General features: G+C 44.9%; 1 protein-coding gene across 1 annotated transcript in view; it reads left to right on the top strand.

Moving 5' to 3' along the window:
• PTK2 (protein tyrosine kinase 2) overlaps positions 1–24,268 on the top strand; it is a 167,526-nt gene that overhangs the window by 85,510 nt on the left and 57,748 nt on the right. The window contains 4 exon segments of the mRNA XM_032610452.1: positions 10,518–10,574; positions 12,950–13,047; positions 18,180–18,264; positions 22,701–22,807. Of these exon segments, the coding sequence (XP_032466343.1) occupies positions 10,518–10,574; positions 12,950–13,047; positions 18,180–18,264; positions 22,701–22,807 (347 nt within the window).

Raw genomic sequence — 24,268 nt, 5'->3', positions numbered from 1 at the left:
TAGAGGTGTAGCCCTACAGGAAAGCACTCCCTGTCCTGCGTCTGCTCTGAGTTTTTTCTCCATGGTACTTACATGTTGATGTACCACACGGTTTACTCACTTAATCATCTTTTCCCCAACCCAGAACGTAAGCTCAACAAGGAAAGAATGGGGGGGGGGGGCTGTTTCAGTGCTGTAGCCCCAGCACGTACACAGTGTGCTGTTAGCTCATGGTAGGTGTTTACAAACATAATTAAAGTAGTCATCTTGGATAAAATAAAGGAAGGGTCCTAACACTTTTTTTAATGGTGTGGATAATATTCTTGTTATTACTCAAAAAAAGTTATGCTATATTTTTTAAAAAGTATTTGCTTTTTAAGTTAATATGAAGAATAGTCATTACCTTAGTTTAGAAATAAGATAAAAAATTGAAAGGTAGGAATAGCTTTGCGCTTTTGGAGCGGTTGTCCTGTGCCGGCTGCCCTGGGAGTTCATGGAATCCTCTCTGCATCTCTTTACTTGAGGAAGCTTCTGTTACTGCCTCATTTTACAAATAGGAAAACAGAAACAGAAGTTGGGTAACTTTTCTAATGTCATGGGGTGAGTAGTGGAGCCAGAATCTGAATCCAAATAGAGATTTTTGTGTATCTTATTTTTCCATAATTTCACACATAGAGGATGGTTGTAAGAATAGTAAAGTGAAGTCTCATATGTTCTTTACTCAAATTCACTATGTCTCTATTTTGGCCCACTTGCTTTCTCCTTCCCTCTACTTTTTTTTTTTCTTTTTTAAAATTGAAGTATAGTAGATTTACAATATTGTGTTAGTTTCGGGTGTAAAACAAAGTGATTCAGGGTTTTTTTTGCAGACTATTTTCCATTATAGGTTATTACAAAATAGCGAGTATAATTGCTGTGCTATACAGTAGGTCCTTGTGGCTTATCTATTTTATATGTAGCAGTGTGTATCTGGGCATCCTGTACTCCGAACTTATCTCCCCACATCCCCCTTTGATAATCATAAGTTTGTTTTCTGTGTCTGAGTCTATTTGTTTTGTAAGTAGATTCATTTGTATTATTTTTTAGATCCCACATATAAGTGATATCATACAATATTTGTTTTTCTCTGTCTGACTTGCTTCGTGTAGTATGATAATCTCTAGGTCCATCCATGGTGCCGCAAATGGCATTATTTCATTCTTTTTTATGGTTGAGTAATATTCCATTGTGTATATATGTACCACATCTTCTTTATCCATTTCTCTGTCGATGGACATTTAGGTTGATTCCATGTCTTGGCTATTGTAAATAGTGCTGTTATGAACATTGGGGTGCGTGTCTCTTTTCGAATTAGAGTTTTCTCCAGATATATGCCCAGGAGTGGGATTGCTGGATCATATGGTTGTTCTGTATTTTATTTTTTTAAGGAATCTCCACACTGTTCTCCATAGTGGCTGTATCAATTTACATTCCCACCAGCAGTGTAGGGGGAGGGTTCCTTTTTCTCCGCACCTTCTCCAGCGTTTAGTATTTATAGACTTTTTGGTGATGGCCATTCTAGCCAGCGTGAGGTAATATACCTCACTGTAGTTTTGATTTGCATTTCTCTAGTAATTGGCAATGTTGAGCATCTTTTCATGTGCCTGTTGGCCATTTGTGTGTCGTCGTCTTTTTTTTTTTTTTGAAACATTTGAAAGCAAGTTGCAGACATGGTATGCCCCTTTACTTATAAATGTTTCAGTGTGCATTTCCTAAGACCAAGGGCATCCTCTTACACAGTCACAGTGTCTTTACCAAAACCAGGGAATTTGACTCTGATAGAATGCTCTTATCTTATCCACAGTCCGTGTTGTTGTTTCATCTCAATGACCCCTATAGCTGTTGCCCCTCCCCCCCATCCGGAATTCCATCCCGCCTGGCACAGGGCACTGTTTTCGTGTTCTTAACCGATAAAACACAGGGAGCTGCCCTCTGGAGTCATCACACAGGAAATTGAGTGTGTGCTAAGGCGGGAAGATGGAACAGTGCACATTGTTGGGATAACAGCACACCCCGTGGGAGCGTGACCACGTTGTCTGTTTCAGTTCTTCTCATTTCTGTTCCTAACTGACGGCCGTAAGTTGTTGCCGTCTTCATCCTGACCCTGCTCTCCCTGGGCCCACACCTGGAATCCTTACCTTTCTTGATGGGACCCTGTGGATCTGCAGTTAAGTTGTGCATGCCCACTGCATCTTTTCTGTCACATGGTGTCACCGCTGCATTTTAAAGGGCTGTACATCCCTTGTTTTGACTCTAGTTTGACTTGTCTGCTCTTGCCCTTAGCGTACCGCAGTTGTTTCTTCTCTGTTCTACTGTCCTGGGTGCTTGTTCATCCAGCAGGTGCCTCATACAGAGAGAGTTGACTTTCAAGTGAGTTTGCAGCACATGAATGAGAGTGAATGAACAAAGGGTGCTGGTAGGCGGGGGAGGGGCTTTGCAACCTATGTATTCAGATGTCCTTATGTTTTTTATGTTAAGGCAGTTTATTTAAGGTGTACACTTAAGGTCTGTGTCTTTGCTGATGATTTGGGGGAAGGTGCTTATAAAGCTCTTTCACAAATCAGGATCTGCTAGTTTTCTGCAATTTTTTTCTTTGTGGTTGAATGTTAGATGTTCACAAGAATCTTGAATTATTTATTGGTCTTTGTTGTTTGTCTCATTTCATTTTGTTTCAGTTTTGTTATTTGTAAAGGTATCTGTACCTTTACTTGGCTGGCTTTGTAAAGGCTTAGCTGGCTGGCTCTCTTTATGTCTTGCTAAAACTTTCTGTGTCTAGTGCTAATCTTTCCTAAGCGGGAAAATTGCATTTTAAAATATTAATATGTTTCTTAAAACTCAGTTATATTAAGAAATCAAGTGTGCCAGTAGTCACATAAAAGCATCGCAATTTTGTATCTGTTTTTATTGATATGCCTTAAAATATAAGTTTGCTCTTGTATTAAAATGTGTTTGTTTTTCTCTTTCCTCCTCCTGCCTCTTTATAAAGGAGTCAGTCACTGCCAACATAAAGTTAAGAAAGCTAGGCGCTTTCTCCCTTTGGTCTTCTGTTCCCACGAACCTCCTTCTGCGGGTACTGCACTCATCTTTGCACAGACTCTTACTAACCACAGGGCCCCAGGCAGCAGCCTAACCAGATGCTTGTAGATTACCCTGAGCGGGAGTGCCTGTCCTGGGGGTCCGTGAGTGCTGTCCACTGCTGGCAGCGGTGCTGTGGGCCGCTCTCCTCGTGGAAGACTGTTGCCCGTTTGCTGGTTTTTAAATGCGTGACAGGGCTAGAAGTCGCTTCCTGGCTTCCCCTGTGGGATCTTAGTGTTTTACCAAAGGGGCCGGCAGGTACCTTTGCCTCGTGGGTTTCCTGACCTGGCATGAGATTAATGGAGAAGGATGGTCCAAGTGAGCCCCAGGGGTCTGCCTTTCCTGCCTGGGGGGCAGATACTCGGGGTGCTGCAGAGCAGAGGCCAAGGGGGGGAGTTTTCTAGCAAAGGGAAGATTATCTGTAACAATTGGAAGAGTCACTTCTACAAACACTGTATAAATGTAAGTGGAAGCTCGCCCGCAGAGCCTCAGGTGCTGTACTCCTTGAGCTTCTTTGGAGAGGCTGGAATCCTGGGGAGGCTTGCTGAGGGCTGTTCCCTGCTTATTGTGTGGGGTACACATCAATGACCCATAGTTTTCGTTTCCAAGAGGATACAAATTCCTTTCGAGGCAAGTAGAGTCATTTTTTTAACGTTTAACTGTGAGGAGCAATCCAATCAGTTTTGCTTAATGCGGCAGAAACGCACTTAAACTGCTATTTACTTGGGGTGACTGTGGACTGCTGAAAACTCGCATTAATGCCCTTAAGTAAACATGCTAACTCCTATGATCTTCTTTTATCTTTTGAATTAGACTGGGGGGGTAATTTTTGTGTTTTCCTTACACTTTGATTTGCTTGTCATTTTAATAGCGTTTTCCCTCTCTCCCCCCCTCCCCTCACCCCTCCCCCCCCTCTCTCCTCCCCCTTTCTTTGCATGCCACCCGGATCTGCAGATGAAATTAGTGGGGACGGTAATATTTATTTTCATGTTTGTGTTACTAATATAATTATTTATGGATATAAATATCATTCAGTATTTAATGAAAGGCAAAATGTGGCTTTGATCCAACAAAACAAGTATGAAGAAACCATGGTGTGAGTCAGTGATCTCTTCAGAATTATTTAGGGCTTTGACATGGGAAGGGTAACTGTCAGTTTCTTTACCACGTCTCAGTAGTAAGTTCAAGTTGTATCTATTCATAGCGAATTCTAGAGGTGAAGAAAAGTCGTCGAAATGGTATCACTCAGCAGTAAGTGGGAGAGATTTGCACACTCCTCCACACATACGTGATGGTAATTTTTAGTTTGGGAGTGAGGTAGTGGAAAGCAAAGAAAGAAAAGTGATGTCTGAGAGTCAAACAGCCTAAAATAATTAGAGAACTTCCAGCAGGAGTGATGTGAGTATTCCTCAGGCAGCTGAGGTTGTCACTCTCATAAACTAGAGATTTAGAAGCACGTGTAGTGTCTTGTTCTCCATTTCCTTTGTGTACTGCCTGCATGAAGCTTTGTGCTCTTACGATACGGAGTGAGGTTTATAAACTAAAATGAAAGGAGGTTGCATTTTTCCTCTCGATTAAATGAAATAACGCTTTCACTGAAGAGTCCGTCTGTGCTTGCGTGTGTGTCTGGTCGACGACTTGAGCACCATATGAGCAAAGTGCTTGCAGTCAGATGTCTGGACTAAACGTGACTTGGAAGGCGCCTTGCCTCCTGGGACTTCCAGCTCCAAGCCTCGTTTCCAGGCCGACTCCTTGGTGGTTACTGGGTGGGCGCCCCCGATGTGCGTGCGTGCCCTTCACCAGCGAGTCTCCCGGCAGGGGTTCAGAACATGATCGGTGTTCTCCTCACTGTCGTGCGGGTGAGGACACGGGTGACCAGTCCAGGGCTGCTGGGTGAGTGGTCAGGTCCCAGGCTCCAGCCTCGCCCCGTCCCGTCACCAGCTGGCCAGTTGGGTGACCTTGAGCAAAGCACTTCATCTCTGGAGTCTTCATCTGTAACAGGCCTTGATGGTTGTTGTGAGGACTACATAAAAATGTCAACAAACGTGTATTAATGAGTGGTTATTAGCACATTATTTATCTAAAGAAAACATCGTGCCTTTTCCCCACATTTGAATTTCCCATTTGAGTTAGGGTGAGTAGTATTATCCCCATTTTACAGGTGAATAAGCTGAGACTTCCACAAACTAAGGCCTGTGGGCCAAATACGGCTCACCTCTGTTTTTGTATTGCTCCTGGAACTAAGAACCGTTATTACAGTTCTTAATGGTTGGGGGTAAAATCAAAGAATAGTACCTGGCATCAAAACTATGTGAAATTCAAGTTTCTGTGTCCACCAGTAAAGTTTTGCTGGAACATAGTGACACGTTCACTCGTGGCGTGTCTGCTCACCCCTGCAATCTCAACAGCAGAGTTAAGTGGTTGCAGTGAAGACTTTGTGAGCCGTGAAGTCTAAGACACGTACTGTCAGACCTTTTGCAGAAGAAGCTGGCCGACCCCAGTGCAGGTCACAGAGCACAGCGGGGCCCTTCCTGGCTTCCTGAAAGCCCTCCTGCCCCCGGCCCCCACAGGCCGGTCGCCACCTCCAGGGCTCACGGCAGGGTCACGTGTGCAGGTGTGGTGAGAAGCTGTGCTGTTGCTGGGTCCCACTGAATTTCTGAGCAATCCCGTGACTGTGCGTGTGCTGCCCTGGGGGGGTGCCTCATCAGGCCTCCTGAGGGCAGCAGGGCGCCGACCAGAGGCTGTTGTCAGAAGCGCTTGGCATCAGGCCCCGAAGGGCAGGTGGAGGAGGTGGAGAGGGAATCACCTGGCCCCCCTCTTCCCTGCGGGGAGCGGTTGGCTCCTGAGAGCTTTGTGGTCCTGCAGGCTCCGCTGCACTTCCTTTTGTTTACAGCCGAGCGTCCACTGCTCTGTCCCTCTCCAGCTCGAAACTGACCCCTGCACGGTGACTCCGGAGGCTTCAGGCTCTTTGCGTGACGGAGCATGACAGGCGTGTGTCACTGGTTTCAGTAGTGACTTCACTAGGCCTCTTTGCCTTTGCTTTAAAACGAGAACTTTGTACTTTTCTCTCCTAATTTCTGAGCCGTCGGTTTCTGCCCTTTTAACGTGTCTTCCCCTCATTTTTATTTTACCACGTATTGTGATGCCAAACCTTTCAAATTACAGTGTTATCCAAGGTTTCAGAAGTCTCTGTCCATTTTTCAAAATGTTTACTTTGAAATATTTGACTCATGGTCCTAGAATTGTCTCCCAAGTGCACAGGCCCAGTTAAGCCTTCCAGGGATGCCCGTGTTGGGGGTGAAGTCCCAGAACATCCTTAGGGGAACACTCCGAGGTTTCGAAGCATCAGGTATCTGGTCTCACAAATAAAAGTCCCCAGAAACGTATTGGGAGATAGTAAAGAACGAAGCCCAGAGCACGGCGGCCCAGGAGCTCTGCTGGAGCGCTGAGTGGCTGGGGACTGTGAGAAACTCAGGGTGCCTCTGGGTCCCCCAGCTTCCTGCCTGGGAAACGGCGATGATGATAGCAGTACCACCATGTACGATGCCCCTGAGGATTAAATGACGATACGTGTAGTTGTTTATGACAGTGTCTGGCGTTAGGGTGAGCGCTCTGTTAGCTGTCGTCCAGGTCAAGTGGAGAATGCAGAGCTGCTTTCCTTTATTTGTGACAACATCTTTGAACCTGTTTCCTTTTCCTTTATATTTTCCTTCTTTTATGTCATTATTTTGGGGGCCAGGCGGTTTCAGGGTGGACTCCAGTTTTTCAGGGGCCCTTGAGTATGTAAAAGTACCTTTCATCTCAGTGTCATACTGTCCCATAATCCTAAAAACCAGGAAAGAAAAAGGGAAGATAGAACCAAATCAGTGTCAAGAATTCTTAGAGAAGTATGCCGAGTATCCCCACTTGGAAAGTCCTATATAGAAGGTTATGGTAAAACCTTTGTAGGTCCACGTACCTTCAGTAGTGTTGACCCTTCTGCATAAGAACCAACTCAAGGAGAACACAGCAGCAAAAGTTCACGTGACGTCACGGTACCCATAGCCACACCCACGTGTCGTCATGAGTAATGCCCAGGGAGCTTGGATAATCCCCAAAGTTTTTTTGTAGAATTCACACAGCACTGAAAGAAAAAAACTGCAGGCTTTCTCTTGTGATTGTGTGAATTAATGCAAGTGCATGCAAGTTGGTTTTTCCCACGTCACTTTTGTGTGTTAGCCTCTGACACATGAGCCATTTTATTCTTATTCCTTGAAGCTGGTTCAGAGTCGGTATCCCTGCTGAGAGTTTTATAAGAAGAGGCCGTCTGGGAAGCGCTTACAGTCCCACCAGGAAGGCTCCTTCCAGAGGCCTCAGAAGGAGGGAACCAAGGAGCCTCCCACCTGTTTGTCACCTGTCCTGTGCGGGGCTGCACCACAGCTTCACGTGCATCTCTGTAATCCTCACGACGGCCCCACCAGGTGGCCGTGCTCTCATTGGGCACGTGAGGGCACAGCTGAAGCGCAGACAGGTTCAGCGGCTCCTGGGGTGGAGCAGCGCCCAGACACGCAGCTGTGGCTGGCCTGGCTTCCTCGCCTCTGGGTCACGGGGAGCGCCGTCCCCTCCTGCACTGTTGAAGGGCACTCCTCCCTTTCGTTCAGCAAGTGCTTACTGGGTGCCTCCCAGGCCGGTCGGCCCTGGGTTGGAAACTGAGAACGCAGCAGTAAACAAGGTACAATACAGCAGGGCCCATTGCCCTGGGGGCTCTGCTCTGGACGGGGGCACACGGTTGACAAGGAACCAGAGGACCGTCAGAGGGTTGGTAGTGATGGGCCCCGAGCAAAACATGTCAGGCAACGTGATCGAGAGTGATGGGGGTGAGGATGCGTCTCTGAACAGGTGACACTCAGGTGGCAGATACCATTACCCACAGAGACGGAGGGACAGGCGGTCAGTGACCCCAACAGCCTTGGGAAACTTTGGTGCCCGCAGAGTCGATGGGTCCCCGATATCTCCTTAGTAGAGCTGAGAGCCAGGTGCAGGGGGTGTTGAAGATTCCGGAGCAAATCTGGTAGCAGGACGGCAGAGGCAAGAGATCTGGGCAGTTTCACTGCCAGAATCCGGCCCCTCAGGGTCAGCTAATGTGTTTGGCCTCTAAAGGTGTGTGCTTTGTGTGAAAGGGGGCAGCAAGGGTGGGTCTGTGGTTGCAGGAAATTGAGCCTTAGTTGCATGTGCTCTGAGGGAGGGGCGTGAGGAGAGCTTGTCCGACTGCAGACAGAGTGAGTGGCTGAGTGTCCGTCTGTGGGGCCTTAGTCCTGGCACATTCCCCCGCTTAGCCCTTTCCTTGCCTCTGCCTTAACACCACCTCCATCCCCAAATTGCATCTCACCTTACACAAAAGCAAGACTCCCGGCCTAGGAACCGTCACTCACTCTTCCTGATAGTCACTGGGAACAGGATAGGAGGGAGAAATTTATGAATAAAGAATGTGAGGTTTGGGGTAGATTAAATAATTTTTTTCTTTAATTCTGAAAGTAGTATTACCTATAAACATGAAAGAATAATATAAATTATCCACCTGGCATACAGGACTCACAAATAGGTAACATTTGCTAAATCTCTAAAGGAGAACCGATTTATTGACTTTACATTCTGCCAGTCGAATTTGTTTTTACTTTAATCACTTTTAATGATGATTACGAATTAAGAAATGAATTCTTGGGCTTCCCTGGTGGCTCAGTGGTCGAGAATCCACCTGCCAATGCAGGGGACACGGGTTCGAGCTGTGGTCCAGGAAGATCCCACATGCCGCGGAGCAACTAAGCCTGTGCGCCACAACTACTGAGCCTGTGCTCTAGAGCCTGCAGGCCACAACTGCTGAAGCCCGCGCACGTAGAGCCCGTGCTCCGCAACAAGAGAAGCCACTGCAGTGAGAAGCCCATGCACCGCAATGAAGAGTAGCCCGCGCTCGCCACGGCTAGAGAAAGCCCGTGCGGAGCAGCGAAGACCCAACGCAGCCAAAACTAAATAAATAAATTTTTAAAAAAAGAAGAAGAGGGCTTCCCTGGTGGCGCAGTGGTTGAGAGTCCACCTGCCGATGCAGGGGACACGAGTTCGTGCCCCGGTCTGGGAGGATCCTACATGCTGCGGAGCGGCTGAGCCCGTGAGCCATGGCCGCTGAGCCTGTGCTTCCGGAGCCTGTGCTCCGCAACGGGAGAGGCCACGACAGTGAGAGGCCCGCGTACCGCAAAAAAAAAAAAAAGAAGAAAGCAAGAAATGAATTCTTCCAGTTGGCTCTTAGATTGGGTCTCAATCGTTACCGTATATAAATAACTGCATTTGCTTGCAATTGCAGTATGTAGAACAGTTGATACCTAGAGACCGTAAACTACATGTAGTCTCTATTTTCTTTGGTTTCTATAATTTTAATATCTGAATGGAGTAATAATGGCAGCACAGAAGAAAGAACTTTTAGTTCTTTAGCTTTTAGTTTCTCTGGGGTTAAATTTTGAAAACGATCTCTCTTCAGATGATAATTCAGGAAGTACTGCCCCTCCTTTCCTGGCCCATCAGCCTAAACCCTTGTGCATAGAGCTACTAAAGGTTTTCCTCTTTCCAGAAAGAGGAAGACAGACAAGAGCTGAGTGACTTTTCAGTGTAATTGTTATCCAAGTGAGCGGGTGTTTTCTACAAAAGGGGTTTTCCCCCCACTAGTATGGTGGTGGGTCTTTAAGTTGCTGCATTACTGAAAGGAATTAGTGGAAACATTGGAACTCCTTGACATTACGTCTGAAAAGAACTCGTTTCAATGTGCTGTTTGTTCTGATTTTATTCTCTTTGGCACATCTTTTACCCTTTTGGCATTAATGCATACTGTTTAAATATCTGTGTGAAAAGTTACAGGAGAGAAATTCCTGGGTTGCTTTCACTCTGAACAAATGAAATAAGTTAGCCCAGTTAATCTCCTCAAAAGTCAGCCTGCCGTTTTGTTTTCTAAAGGAGAACATCCAGACTGTGCTGTGGAGTCTAACTATGAGTGAAATCTAAGCTGTGTTCTGGAGGTACCGGTCTTGTTTGGAGAAATCCCGGTAGACAGCAGTGTGGTTTTAAACGTGTATTTGGTGTAGTTGAGGGAGAGCTTTGCAGTCAGTACCGCTTGGTGGGTTTGAATCGTGCAAACAGTTGTTTCATGTCTTTCTGTTTTCCACAAGGGCTTTCTCTGTTAGTCTCTCTGCTCTCTGAGGAACAGGTCTGTGTATTATGACATGTTGGACCATGATGTCACTTTTATTTCCATAAATGACTCATGTGAGAGCAAAAATGGAGTAATAGTGTTTTAAGAATAATGTCAGCATGGTAGGGGGTTTAGGCAGACCATTTTGCCTTTTCAAGTTATATTAAAGGCCAGGGGGTTGAATATTTCACCTCTGTTACCTTTCCTACAGAAACAGACGACTATGCTGAGATCATCGACGAGGAAGATACCTACACCATGCCCTCGAGTGAGTAGACTTTTAAATATCTCGTGTTTAAACGGTTTAGGTATTTATTGTCCTTTTAGAACTACTTTTAAGACCTTATTGAGTTCATAGCAGAAATATTCTTTTCAGCCTTTAGAATTCTGTATTGTATGCACCCACTGCCAGGTCAGAAGCCTGAAACTCAAATATCTATAATAAGTCAGTTCACTTATGGGGTTTTTGTAATCTTGTTTTCTGGCTCTATGATAATATAACCTTTACAGATTAGAGCATTCCCTCTCTGTAGGAAATTAGTATTTAAAGGTAAATATGTATACTCACACATATATACAGCTCTTTGAATACACACATTTAATGAATTGCATTTCCCCTTTGAACTTTCATTTTTTTATTGCCCTTGACTAAGCAATTACAAAGAGCAGCCCGCGTCCAGTCCGTCCAGCTCCGAGTTGGAGGTGTGGGGAGAGAAGGGCTCTTCACTGACCACCCCCCGCACAGCAGCCTAGCAGTGTCACCCTCTGCTTCTCTCTGCTGTGCAGCTTGCTGGTGAAGAGTCTGGGAGCCCCAGCCCTTGTGGTGGGGTATATATAATCACAGCTCTTGAGTTGGAGACAGCCTTGGAATTTCACTCAGGTTAAAAAAAAAAGTTAACCCTGCGTCTTAAAGAGGCCCAATTAGGAGTCCACCTTACAGCCTCAGAGGCCTGATAATTCAACATCTGATGTCCTGGTTTCAGTAGAGCTCCATGTATTTGGAAAATAAATGTTTCAGGTGCTTTACCCTGTTGTGTAAATATTTTAAAAGTTGTTCTCAATAGATTTACCATATACATTGAGGAGAGTTACCAAAATAAAGAGAAACAGCCCAGCCCTCTCAGGCAAACATTATCCTGGGTGGACCTCTCCTTTCAAGAGCTCCCAGGTTAGTGATTTGAAACAGAGGCAAGAGCTGAAAAACTTAAATGTGTTTACTTTGACTTGCAGTAGCAATTTGGAAAAATGTTTAAATTTAGATTTAAAGTTTTGGTTAGCCAGTTAGCCATTTGTACATTCCTGCAGAGTATCCAAATTTTTATTCGTATATTTTCATAGTTGAGTGGTAAATGTCCAACATGGCTAACTTTTATCCAAACCCCACAAATACGGTTATCATATAGGAATTTATGGGATAGAAATGTAAAGCGTTGTATATCACACTGAGTTAACTTGAGGATATTACTTGCGTTTGGTGTTTGGTCCTCTTTTTTGACCCGTGTTGACAGTCAAAATATTTAAGAAAGTAAATATTGAAACGTACTCTCCAAGTTTGTTGTTGTTAACCTAATTGCTATCAGTTATTTCTAAGCAAGGTCTTCAATTTTTTTCTCTCTTAATTGCAATACAGAAAGCTATGGAATAGATGAAGGTAACAGGATTCCTTTAAAATAACTGCATTTGCTTGCAATTGCAACCGATGGAATGATAACGGGATGTTTCAGTTTTCAGTTAACTTTTATTTTAAAATTTTTTCATTGGTTTACTCATGCTGTTAAATCAATGGAACTACTAGCTAAAGTGATTTTAAAGAGGAAAATAACCTTCTAAAATTTGGGTTGAATTTTCTGTATGATTTATAATTTGACAAATTAGAAGAAATCAAAATACCAAGCAGTTAATTGGATTAGAATCATCCACTAGGTTCCTAGTGGGTATTTTCTTTCCGTGTGTCTCAACAGCCTGCTAAATAATTGGTTTTGTATAAATCATAACAATTTAATACACTAATTTGAGGCACATGCTCTCAAAAATATAAAATACTTGTAATTTATTATGTGATACGTTCAACCTTGATTCCAAGTCATCTGATTTTGAAATCAGGTTTTAGAAGCTCCCTCTTTAAACTCTTTTAGCTCCGTGAATAATATAGATAGGATTATAATAAAGTGGAAAACTCTTAAACTTATAAAGGTACTCATGGGACAATTTTTTGTTCCCTCCATATTTACAGACTTTAGTTACTTGTAAAATAATTGCTTTAAATAACTGTTTTTTAGCCTTCATATATTAATACCTGAACTAATAGCTCATGTTAATTAAACATACATAAACTTGGAGCAATTATTTAGAAAACCATCCAATAGATAATCAGCTAAATCAGACATTCAAAACTATGAAAAAAATCTACCTTGTATAAAACTGCTCATTTTGGTAATTCAAGCAGTGCTGTAGCAGGTACATAAATTCCTTTAAGAACACTGTTTAAGAGAATTCCACTCTGTTTAAAGCATTTTCATAGAATGATGTGCCACCGATGAAGTTTTTACTCATGGATGATGATGAAATGAAGTGTGTCCAGTGTTTTCTACACTGGGGATGTTGCACTGAAGTATCTTCTGGTGTGTGGATCATGTTTTGCAGCCAGGGACTATGAGATTCAGAGAGAAAGAATAGAACTGGGACGGTGCATCGGAGAGGGCCAGTTCGGAGACGTGCACCAAGGCGCTTACACGAGCCCGGTGAGTCCTGTCAGACAGCAGCCGAGCCGCTCCTGCTTACGTGTAGGCTGCTCCTGTTCGTCTTCACGGGTCCTTAGTTCTTCAGGGTGTTCGCAGTTGTCCTTCATAAAGCTTATCACGCATGTCGACTCACTTGCTATTTTCAGAAACCAAAAACTGGCAAAATTAGCTCCTGAGAGCTGGGTCTTCTATTCGTTTCAGTCTTTCATCCAGCCTCTGTCATCAGTAATGGATTCCACAGATGATTGTTCCCTTGGGTGCAGTTGACAAATAGATGACAAACAGACGCAAAGTCAACAGCAGTTAGCCAGCGTTCCCAATCACCTGCATTCTCAAGAAAAGAACATTAATTTGCCCCAAGTTGCCCTCCAAAAGAGATCAGTGAATTTTTTTAATGATTTATTTAAGAAGCATCTCATTGAGATACAGTTCGCATACTATGAAATTCACTCTGTTAAAGTGCACCATTCAGTGGTTCTTTAGTATGTTCACAGAGTTGTACGGCCATCACCACAGTCAATTTTGGGACATTTTCTTTACCTCAAAAGAAACCCCATACCTTGGCGAGGATGTGGAGAAGAGGGAAGCCTTGTACACTGATGGTAGGAATGTAAATTGGTGCAGCCACTGTGGAAAACAGTATGGAGGTTCTTCAAAAAAGTAAAAATAGAACTACCATATGATCCAGCAGTTCCACTCCCGGGTATGTATCCAAAGAAAACAAAAACACTAATTTGAAAAGATACACGCACCCCAGTGTTCATAGTAGTATTATTTACAATAGCCAAGACATGGAAGCATCCTAAGTGTCCATCAACAGACGAATGGATAAAGAAGATATGGTATGTATATGTATACAGTGGAATATTATCCAGCCATAATAAAGAATGAAACTTTGCCATTTGCAACACCATGGATGGACCTGGAGGGTATTATGCTTAGTGAAATGAGTCAAACAGAGAAAGACAAATACTGTTATGTTATCACTTCTGTGTGGAATCTAAAAAATAAAAGAAATGAACCAATGTAACAAAACAGAAACAGACTCATAGACATAGAGAACAAACTAGTGGTTACCAGTGGGGAAAGTGGATGGGGGGAGGGGCACGATAGGTATGGGATTAAGAGGTGCAAGCTACTATGTATAGAATAAATAAGCAACAAGAGTATATTGTACAGCACAGGGAATATAGTCAATATTGTATGATAACCTTTTTTATAATAACTTTAAACGGAATATAATCTCTAAAAATTTTGAATCACTGTGTTGTACACCTTAAACTGATATACTATTGTAAATCAACTATACTTCGGTTTAAAAGAAAGAAAAGACAAAAGAAGCCCCATACCTGTTAGCAGTCACTTCCCATTCCACCCTCTCCCCAGCCCTTGCCAATCACCAGTTTGCTTTCTCTTTCTCTAGAGTTGCCTGTTCTGGACATTTCTTATAAGTGAACTCATACAGTGTGTGGCCTTGTATGATTGGTTTCTTTCCATTAGCATAATGTTGTCAGGTTCATCCACGTGGTAGCCTGTGTCAGTACTTCATTTCTTTTTATGGCCAAATAACACCCCATTGTATGGACGGACCACTTTTTGTTTCGCTAGTCATCAGTTGATGGTCATTTGGGTTATTACCACTTTTTGGCTGTTACGCACGATGCTGCTGTGAACACTCGTGTGCAAGTTTTTGTGTGAACATAGTTTTCGGTTCTCTTGAGTATGTGTGTCTAGGAGTGGAATTGCTGGGTCATCTAGCCACTGTTTAACTTTCTGCCGAGCTGCTAAGCTTTTTTCCAAAGAAACTGCCCCAGTTTCAGTTCCTAGCAGCAATGTGTGAGGTTGCCCATTTCTCCACACCTCGACCAACGCTTGCTGTTGTATGTCTTTTTTTATTAGATCAGTAATTTTTAAATGACAGTTTAAAATAACAGTACATACATGTTCAAGAAACTGTTTTTAACTAGCATAATGACAGTGAACAGAGATGGCTTTAGTAGGGATATAATAGCACAGATGATTGACCTTTTGTGACCCCCGATATGGAAACTGCAAATGGCAGTTTTTCCCCCTGTGTCTCCTTACCTATCAGTTTTCCTATATCCTTTACACATGCGCTAGGGATACACTGATCATTACTTTTATAACCGGAGGACTGTAAAAGTCTTTCCTTCGAGGAAAATAGATAATTGTTGTTAGAGATTCTGTTTTTTAAAGTTCAGTTTTGAAAGTTTTTACCCTTATACTTATATAAAACTATATCATTTATTATATATTTTTATCCATTATCTCTTTTTCCAGTTTTTTTTTTTTTTTTTTTTTTTTTTTTTTTTTACTGTATCTGTATTGTTTATCTTCTTAATTCTCTTAACTCTGCTCTTGAGGCAAAATGCATTAGAAAGAGCCCTGGATCTAAATTTGATCAGAAGACCTAAATCTTAGACCTGGATCTACCTGACTGTGAGATGTAAGGGAGGTGAGGCTTCTTGATCTAAATTATTGGACTTGAACCCAGTGGTCTCTGAACTTCCTTACATCTCTAAAATTCTTAATAAGCAAGCATTCTGAAGTTCCTGGAGTACAGGGACTTACCAGGATCACACAGCTAACAGCAGGTCTGATAGACTTTATTTCAATCACTTATAAGTAATTCATTTTAGTTGTAAAAATACAAGAGGAAATTTTTTTTCAATATCCATAGTGTTTACTAAGTATTTGTTGAGTGAATCCCAGCCTCCAGGAAAATATCAGTGCTCACCTTTTTTGTTGAATGTCTTTCTGATACACATCGTATGTGAATACTTGTTTATTTTGTTTTTCATGTGGGAATCTAATTTTATAGCCAGTTCATTCCTCTAGGTTTCCGTTAAAAATCCTTTTTCCAGATTATGCTCTTCAGTGTTCTGGAAGATGTAATAACATTTTATCAGGGATTCTTAATAATTGGTCAGATGTAACTCAGCATAGATTTCATGGGCAAGAACCCAGCACTGGTTACGTTATTTGAGATTCAGTGAATTCTTTTAGCAGTTACTTGTCGATCGTCCCCCAAGTGGCAGCTCGGTGGTGGGGACATTGTAATGAACAAAACGATCAGGATTCTTGCTCTCACAGACCTTAAATTCTATCTGAGGCACGAGGGGACCGGCAAAAGCAAACACACTGAGTATCAAGTGGGGAATCTGTGCTCCGAGAAAAACAAAGCCTGGGCTTGGGGAGGTCAGGGCCCTCTTCCCGTGAGACGCTGACACATGAACAAGGAGGGGCAGTCCCTGAGCTCCCCGTGGGGAGTGTGCCAGACAGGGCCGAGCTCCAGTGCAGGGACCCCAGGTGGAGCTGAGCAGGGAAGGAGGACGACGAAGAGAAGCGAGCAGAGGGGGACTGGGCCGGGTGCAGTGGCGGCACACGGGGCGGCAGGGCAGCCCTCATTCGCAGAGTCATGGGCACGAGGCGTATCTGAAGGCTCCCAGCACACACTTTTCTTTTTTTCTTAGGCCTGGTTATCAGGTTCATTTTTATAATTTGAGCATCGCTGGTCATCTGCGCACGCTCACATCATTATTATCCTAGTCTTAAAAACCATGCTTTAAATCTATTTTCTCTTAATTCATCCCAGAGCAGTCCTTCTCTAGACTCACTTGTTAAGATCTTTTGAGTGTCTGCTAGCTGTTACTAACTCAGAGCCTCATCACCTGCCCCTCACCTCGGCCTCGTGGACACCAGGGTGGCATTTTCATTCAACATTGAAGAACTGCTCTATCCCCCTAAACTCTGCTTGTGTTTTAAAGAAGGTAATGAAAATTGTGTCGTGAGCAGTTACCGAGATGTGTTCGCATCTGCCCCCTTTTTAAAGGCTTTTAGAAAAGCCTGTGCTCAGTTCTGGTCTTGCGTGCTGTGGACTGACATCTTCTTCTCCAGCATCAGGTCTCTGTGACCAGCCGCTCTGACAGCTTGGCACCCCCCAGGCCTCTGCAGCCTTGGGCCACTAGTCACCGGGCCTAGTGCATGGACTGATGGCCGAGCCACCTGGTCTGCCCACGTACACCCCTTTGTAGACGTGCGGCCCGTGGAATCTCAGGCTTAGCACCCACTCGAAACTATGCATTTTTAGAGAGCAGTATTTTCCTTGCGTTTCTTTACTGTCTTAATAAAGCACCATGTTCAATATTTGAGTTGAATTGACAGGATTGATGGTGACTTACGGTCTTACAGAAGTTTCTGTTGTTATTCAGATCTCCTGTAAAATGGGCATTTTGTGTCATTTCTCAGGTATACCAATCAGCCTTATGCACATAGAGGTAGAATTCATGGTGCTGATCCTGGAAGTTTGCTGTGTAGTTACAGAGGACAGACTAAGTCATTCAGAGCAGAGTGGTTGCATTGAGGTGTCCTGGGTTGTTAGTGACTCTCAGAAGGCCCCAAACTCAGACGTTTAACAGATGGGCCTCTCTGCCAGCAAGCTGCCGTCCCACCGACATCTCAAGCCTGTCTTGTCCAGAGCTGGGCTTCTGATCTCCCCCTTCTCTCACCAGAAACCTGAACTCACCCTCCCCGACGCCCAGCCTGCTGTCTTCCTGCGCCCCGCCACCCCACCCGCCTCCGTGGCGCCTTTCCTCACCTCCCCTTCCGGGGGGCCTCTCACTTAGGGTAGAAGCCACAGGGTCTGACCCCTCTATCCACCCCTGGCCGGCATCCCCTCCCCTCCAGCAGTTCTTTGTTCTCATCCCCTCTCTTCTCCTCTCCTCTCGGGGAGGTTACCTTCTAACCCGCTCCAGTCCACGATGGATGTCTCGTTCACCATGTTTGTCTGTATCCTCCTCTGGGATGTCAGCTGGAGTAGCACAGGGGTCGCCGGCCCTTGTTCACTGGTGCAGCCTAAGCCCCTACAGGAGTGCCCGGCACTACGGAGAGGAAATGTCTGTGGAACAGACGAATCGCCTGCAGCGTTTTACATGCACGTCTGTTTTCTGGGGTTTTTCTACAGAGGATTTTAACTGTTCCTCTCACTCTTGAGATTGTACGATTCTGGTTCTGTCTGATCCAGAATCCAGAGTTGCAGAATAAACAGCCTGTCCTCAACATGCCCACTGATTAACATAGAGACCCTCTTGTTGCATGTGTCCCTGTCACAGGAGAATCCAGCTTTGGCGGTTGCAATTAAAACATGTAAAAACTGTACTTCGGACAGCGTGAGAGAGAAATTCCTTCAAGAAGCCTGTAAGTTTCTAGAAATGTCTGTGGAACTCCATTTGACTTTCTGTGAAATCCAAACTGTCTCTGAAGATGTAAGAAAAATAATGTTTTGACTTTTAATGAGACAACTACATTTATTACCTTGCCATGCAATTAGTATCTGTATTTGTAGAGGCACGTGTCTGCAGAGTTTCCCAGGTCAGCTGTCATGTTTGGGATGTAAAGGCAGATTGATTTCCTGTCCCTTCATCCTCCGGTACCTTGCACCATAGCCACCTTCACCCTGGCATTGGGCAGATATATAGAGATGCCAGCAGGCCCTGGAGTTGGGGGTGAGCGGGACAGACACAGTCCCTGTGGGATGGAGCCCACGGATGAGTGCGGGAGAGGAAACCCTGCCCATCCCGAGGGGGCTGCTATGGAGAGTTGTGTGTGATGGGTCCTCTCTCCTGAGTGCAGACCCTCGGAGAGCCAGGATCTGGTCCTGCCCGTTTGCACTCATCAGGCTCTTTCCCTCCTGCCCTCAAGCTGGGTCGTCTTCCTGCTTCCGTTCGGCTTGTCCCTTCTGACCACAAACTTTAAGTGTCTCCTTAGGAGGCTTTGTCACAGGGCCCTGCTCTTTCCCTTCCTAAGTGTCCATAATTAAATATGCATTGTCTAGGGATTTCCCTGGCGGTCCAGTGGGTAAGACTCTGCGCTCCCAGTGCAGGGGACCCGGGTTCCATCCCTGATCCGGGAACTAGATCCCACATGCGTGCCACAACTAGGAGTCCTCATGCCGCCACTAAAAAAAAAAAAAGATCCTGCATGCCACAACAAAGATCCCGCATGCTGCAACTAAGACCGGGTGCAGCCAAAACAAACAAACAAATATATATGTACACACACACACACGCGCGCACACACACGCACGCATACGCACACGCACGCACGCACACACGCACGCACACACACTGTTTAAAAGTTACTCTTGTCTCTGTCTCCCTCTAGTCTCTAAGCCCCAGTGGGGCAAGGAATATCTCTCTTCTGCTCACCACTCAGACCCAGAGACAGCACAGGGCTTAACTCATAGAAGGCACTCAGTAGCCACTGGTCATGTGAATGAGTCTTGGTGCCCTTCATCACATGTACATTGAATTTCAGAAACATTTACCACCCAGTAGTCCAGTAAGTCACAAGTCATGGATGAGTCATATTGTGAGTTCATCAGTTAAGTCGCAGCAAATCCCAGTCCTGTCCCTGGATCTTTGACTTAAGTATAAGACAATGCCTGTTGATGACTTCGGTCTCAACTAGTTTATTTCTTCAGGGCATCTAGGCCAAGAAAACACAGAATATATATCAGCCATCATTACCTAACAGCCTGTCCACCTTACCTTTGGTGGTGAAGTGCATTATATATTTTCAAAAATGCACATTTTTGGGCTTCCCTGGTGGCGCAGTGGTTGGGAGTCCGTCTGCCGATGCAGGGGACGCGGGTTCGTGCCCCGGTCTGGGAGGATCCCACATGCTGCGGAGCGGCTGGGCCCGTGAGCCATGGCCGCTGAGCCTGCGCGTCCAGAGCCTGTGCTCCGCAGTGGGAGAGGCCACAACAGTGAGAGGCCCACGTACCGCAAAAAAAAAAAAAAAAAATGCACATTTTTAAAACGGCTTCTCTTTCTCTAAAATTTTTATGAACAGTTATTGTATCGTGATTTCTGTAGGGCTTTGGAATCACCATTACAGAAATCAACTTTAGAGTTTCACAGGAGTAGTCAGTTCAAACTAACCTTGTTCTCTTTTTGAAAGGCTGTTATTTCAGAGAAACATGATGGATGTAGTATACCTAAAATCCTGTAGGGCTTTGACAGGCTCTATACGTAAGAGGGGAAGTAAACTTTTTCTATAAAGGACCACATAGTAAATACCTTAGGCTCTGCAGGCCAGATGGTCTCTTGGCACAGCTGCTCAGCTCTGCCATCAGGGTGTGAAAGAGCCACAGACAGCACATAAAGGGCTGAGCAAGACTCTGTTCCAGTGAAATTTCGTTTGTGAAAAGCAAACAGCCGCCCCTATAGCCTGAGCCCCTTGCCCCAGGTGGATGAATAACAGGTCAAACCGCTACACCTATTGGGTTTTAGTTCAGCAGGGATAGAGTTTCCTAGTGACCACAAGATTCTCCTCCTAGCCCTGTACTGTGTAGTACTTTTAATAGTTACTTCTGTAAAGGGTAACATAAAACCAGAAATGATGGTAAGTCAATTGAAAATGAGTGAATATACTGGGTTCCTGAATGTTTATCCAGAAATATCACATTATACGTAAGTGATGAACTGAATTGACAAGATGAAACTCAGTGATAATATCACATTATACGTAAGTGATGAACTGAATTGACAGGATGAAACTCAGTGATAATATCACATTATAGGTAAGTGATGAACTGCATTGACAGGTTGAAACTCAGTGATACGTTTTGGATTTTGTGCCAGGTATTTATGTGGGGGGGGTTGCTTGTTTGTTTTTAACTACCAGGTCCTATTCTTGGAATATGTAGGCAAAATTGAGGGGGAGAAAATACCTTAAGGGTTTCAGTTCTCTCAAGAGAGTGTGGGGTGACTTCGCAGAAGCCAGTGTAATCCTTGGGTGCGTTGGTAGGATATACAGTCCTCCATATCCGCAAGTTCTGCATCTGCAGATTCAACCAACTTCACTTGAAAATATTTGGAAAAAAAATTCCAGAAAGTTCCACAAAGCAAAAACTTGAATTTGCTGTGCTCTGATATCTATTTACATAGTGTTTACATTGTATTAGGTATTACAAGTAATCTAGAGATGATTTCAAGTATAAAGAGGATGTGCGTAGGTTATGTGCAAATACTCTGCCATCTTTCAGAAGGACTTGAGCATCTGCAGGTTTTGGTTTCAATCCCCTGTGGATACTGAGGGATGGCTGTAGGGTGTCTAGAGTGAAAACAGTGAGAGGCCTGTCTACTCCAGACGTATCCAGCACTGAGTTGCAGTCCACACTGGGCTCCATACTAAAATGGATACTAAAAGATATTTGCTCCTGCTGTGATTCTAATGTCCTTGCTTGGCATCATAAAAATCAACCCCAGGGCTTCCCTGGTGGCACGGTGGTTGAGAGTCCGCCTGCCGATGCAGGGGACGCGGGTTCATGCCCTGGCCCAGGAAGATCCCACATGCCGTGGAGCGGCTGGGCCCGTGAGCCATGGCTGCTGAGCCTGCGCATCTGAAGCCTGTGCTCCGCAACGGGAGAGGCCACGGCAGTGAGAGGCCCGCGTACCGCAAAAACAAAAACAAACAAACAAACAAATATCAACCCTGTATTGGTCCCCAAAATTTTAAAAAGTTTTCTTCATTTCAGTAGTCTATGAAGTCCAGGTACTTTGGGGACCACTGCAGTAGGTCACATGTAAAGTCACTTCCCGTTTTGAGGTTCTGGAGTTCTGTGAAGGTTGTCCTGCTTCTCACTAATCCTAGTCAGTATACTGTGCAGGTGAGCTCCTTAGCCCTGATATTAGATGTTAGAAATGTATACACACTTAAAAATACGCACCCACACATAGGTATGTGCGTATATGTGCAGGGCCCTCTTGGTCATCTTGGGCTCAGTGAGGCGGTCACACTCACGTGACAGCCACAGGCCATATCTGGCATCAGACTTTCTTTGACGGGAGTACAGGACTGGAAATAGCAGATCAGCATTCCTCCTGTAGGGAAGTCCTCACGGCAGTCCGGGAACTCGTTTGCTTAGCCCTGATAGTGATCAGGTACTGTGAGGGGATGAGGCCACAATGGTGGACTCAGGAGCCCCCCGGGTCCAAAGTAGAAGCCCTCACAAACCCGTCGCTGTGGGCTCTGGGGCTCTGCAGGGGACACCCATCCACACCCACGCTCAGAGGAGCTCTTGCTACCCCATCAGCAACTTACCAATCAGGGGTGGTTTTTACCATGAAGGGTATTGCTTAGAAAATGAATCACACATTCCAACTTCATGAGATTTCCAAAGGAAAACCTAGAAAGTTAGCCCCAGGTCAGATTTGTCCGTGGAAAATAAGAGGAGGTTTTCTTAACCCTTAGCTCTCACAGTAGGTCCCCCTGTAGAGTTGCTCACAAGTTCACTGCAGGGGCATCTTGTGCCTCACGTGGTCTGCTTTTTTTGTGCCATTTTATGGCGACTTGTGAGCTGACCTGACCGGTGGAATTGAATTCCCAGCTGCCACATCATTGGCCTTGAGTTTTTTTTATTCTTACTTTTTGGCTGTGCCACACAGCTTGTGGGATCTTAGTTCCCCGACCAGGGATTGAACCTGGGCCCTGGCAGTGAAAGCACCGAGTCCTAACCACTGGACCACCAAGGAGTTCCCCATTAAAATGCCTTGAGTCTTATTTGAACTAGTCTTCAGGTAACTGAAATGTCTTCAAAAGACTGACCGTGGACCACTGTTTTCCCCCAGTAACGATGCGTCAGTTTGACCACCCTCACATTGTGAAGCTGATCGGAGTCATCACGGAGAACCCTGTCTGGATCATCATGGAGCTGTGTACGCTTGGAGAGGTACCTGCCCCACCTCCGCCTCCCGCCTGCTCCGCCTGCCCCCTCAGGGAAGTGTGCGACATACACCCTAGTGAATATGAGTAGAGCGTCTGCATCAGTAAGTTCCCAAGTAATCCCCTAACTCAGTGCTGGCAGCAGTGTCTTCCCATCCAAAGGATTTGTCAGGACTGGAAGCAACAGGTGACCAAGCGGTTCTTTTTTCCCTCTCTGTTGCCGTTGTCTGAAGAACAAGCCCAGGGCTTTGAGAGTGAAAGAAGCAACGTTAGTGGAGTTTGGGTAAATTAAGGCTGAATTTATGTAAATCAGAACAGTTGCTTCATCTTTTTGGGCATTCACTTTTCAGTGTCTTTCAGACCAACTCATGTTAGTCACAGTTTCTTTTTAAAACGTGAGTAACAGACTGTGGGCCGATGTCCTTATTTGACTCTGTCTGGATCACAGAAGCTCTTGAGTCGGTGTGTCACCACCGCCTGGACGCTGGTTCCACCCAGGCCTGCTGAGCCACACAGCCTCTGTCTGGTGTCCCCAGGCTGCTCTGTGGGCCCCTGCTTGGGGCAAACATGGCAACTTTCCAAGATGTCTACACATGACTCTGTGGCACTGAAACCTAGTAGTTTGACCTTCTGACACATTATACACGTTACTTCTTCTTTGAAGGACACCAAACAGTCTTGCTTTAATGAAAATTGGGGTTTTCTGTTATCAGGAACCCGAGGGTGCTTTGGGCCCGTCGTCCTCTTCGTGACGGCGTCAGCCCTGCCTTCCGAGGACAGGCCACTGCCCGGTGCCTCCCACTGCTGTCCTCTTCAGCTTGGGTAGCAGAGTTGGCGAGTGAAATATCTGAGGGCCTCTCCGGTGTCTTTCCTTCCTCTACCATGCCTTGCCAAATAAAATGGAATGTTTACGGATTTTTTTTGTTCACATTATTTTTCTGCTTTTGTTTTTGGAGAGTTTGCTAATTCTTCTGGCTTAGATCATCCGTATTTCTCCTTCGTGTAGGAGGATTTGTAGGATTGGAGTGTTAAGTTCGTTAGCCTTCTTTGCTGTATTATTAGCATTTAGCTGAATTAGTCATGATAGTGGTAGTAAGGACCAGTAAGCCTAGTGCGTAAATACCCAACACGGGACCGTTTTATCCTTCTTCACCCAGAGCCTCCTGGGGGCAGAGGGAGAACCTCTTGCCTCCCCTTCCTTTTCACCCCCTTGTGCTCAGGTCTGCCTGGGGCATGGGGAGGTCTGAGGGAGGTGGACTGACCATGGCTGTGGAGGAGGCTTGTTTGAACGGTAACTGGAGCTTTTGTTCTCCAGCTCTCATTATCTGGCAGTATTTTATACTGTGCCTTTATTCATTCCCTGGAAGCATCTTTCCATAGTTTTTCAAAAATGTGTCTAGAATCATGAAGATTCCAAGTTTGCAATTGGATCTCAAGTAAAGAATGATTAACCATAGTTTCTGAGCTGATACGT

Source organism: Phocoena sinus, chromosome 17 (genome assembly GCF_008692025.1).
Source record: "Phocoena sinus isolate mPhoSin1 chromosome 17, mPhoSin1.pri, whole genome shotgun sequence".
Lineage (NCBI taxonomy): Eukaryota > Metazoa > Chordata > Mammalia > Artiodactyla > Phocoenidae > Phocoena > Phocoena sinus.
This window is presented reverse-complemented; position numbering and strand designations above follow the sequence as displayed.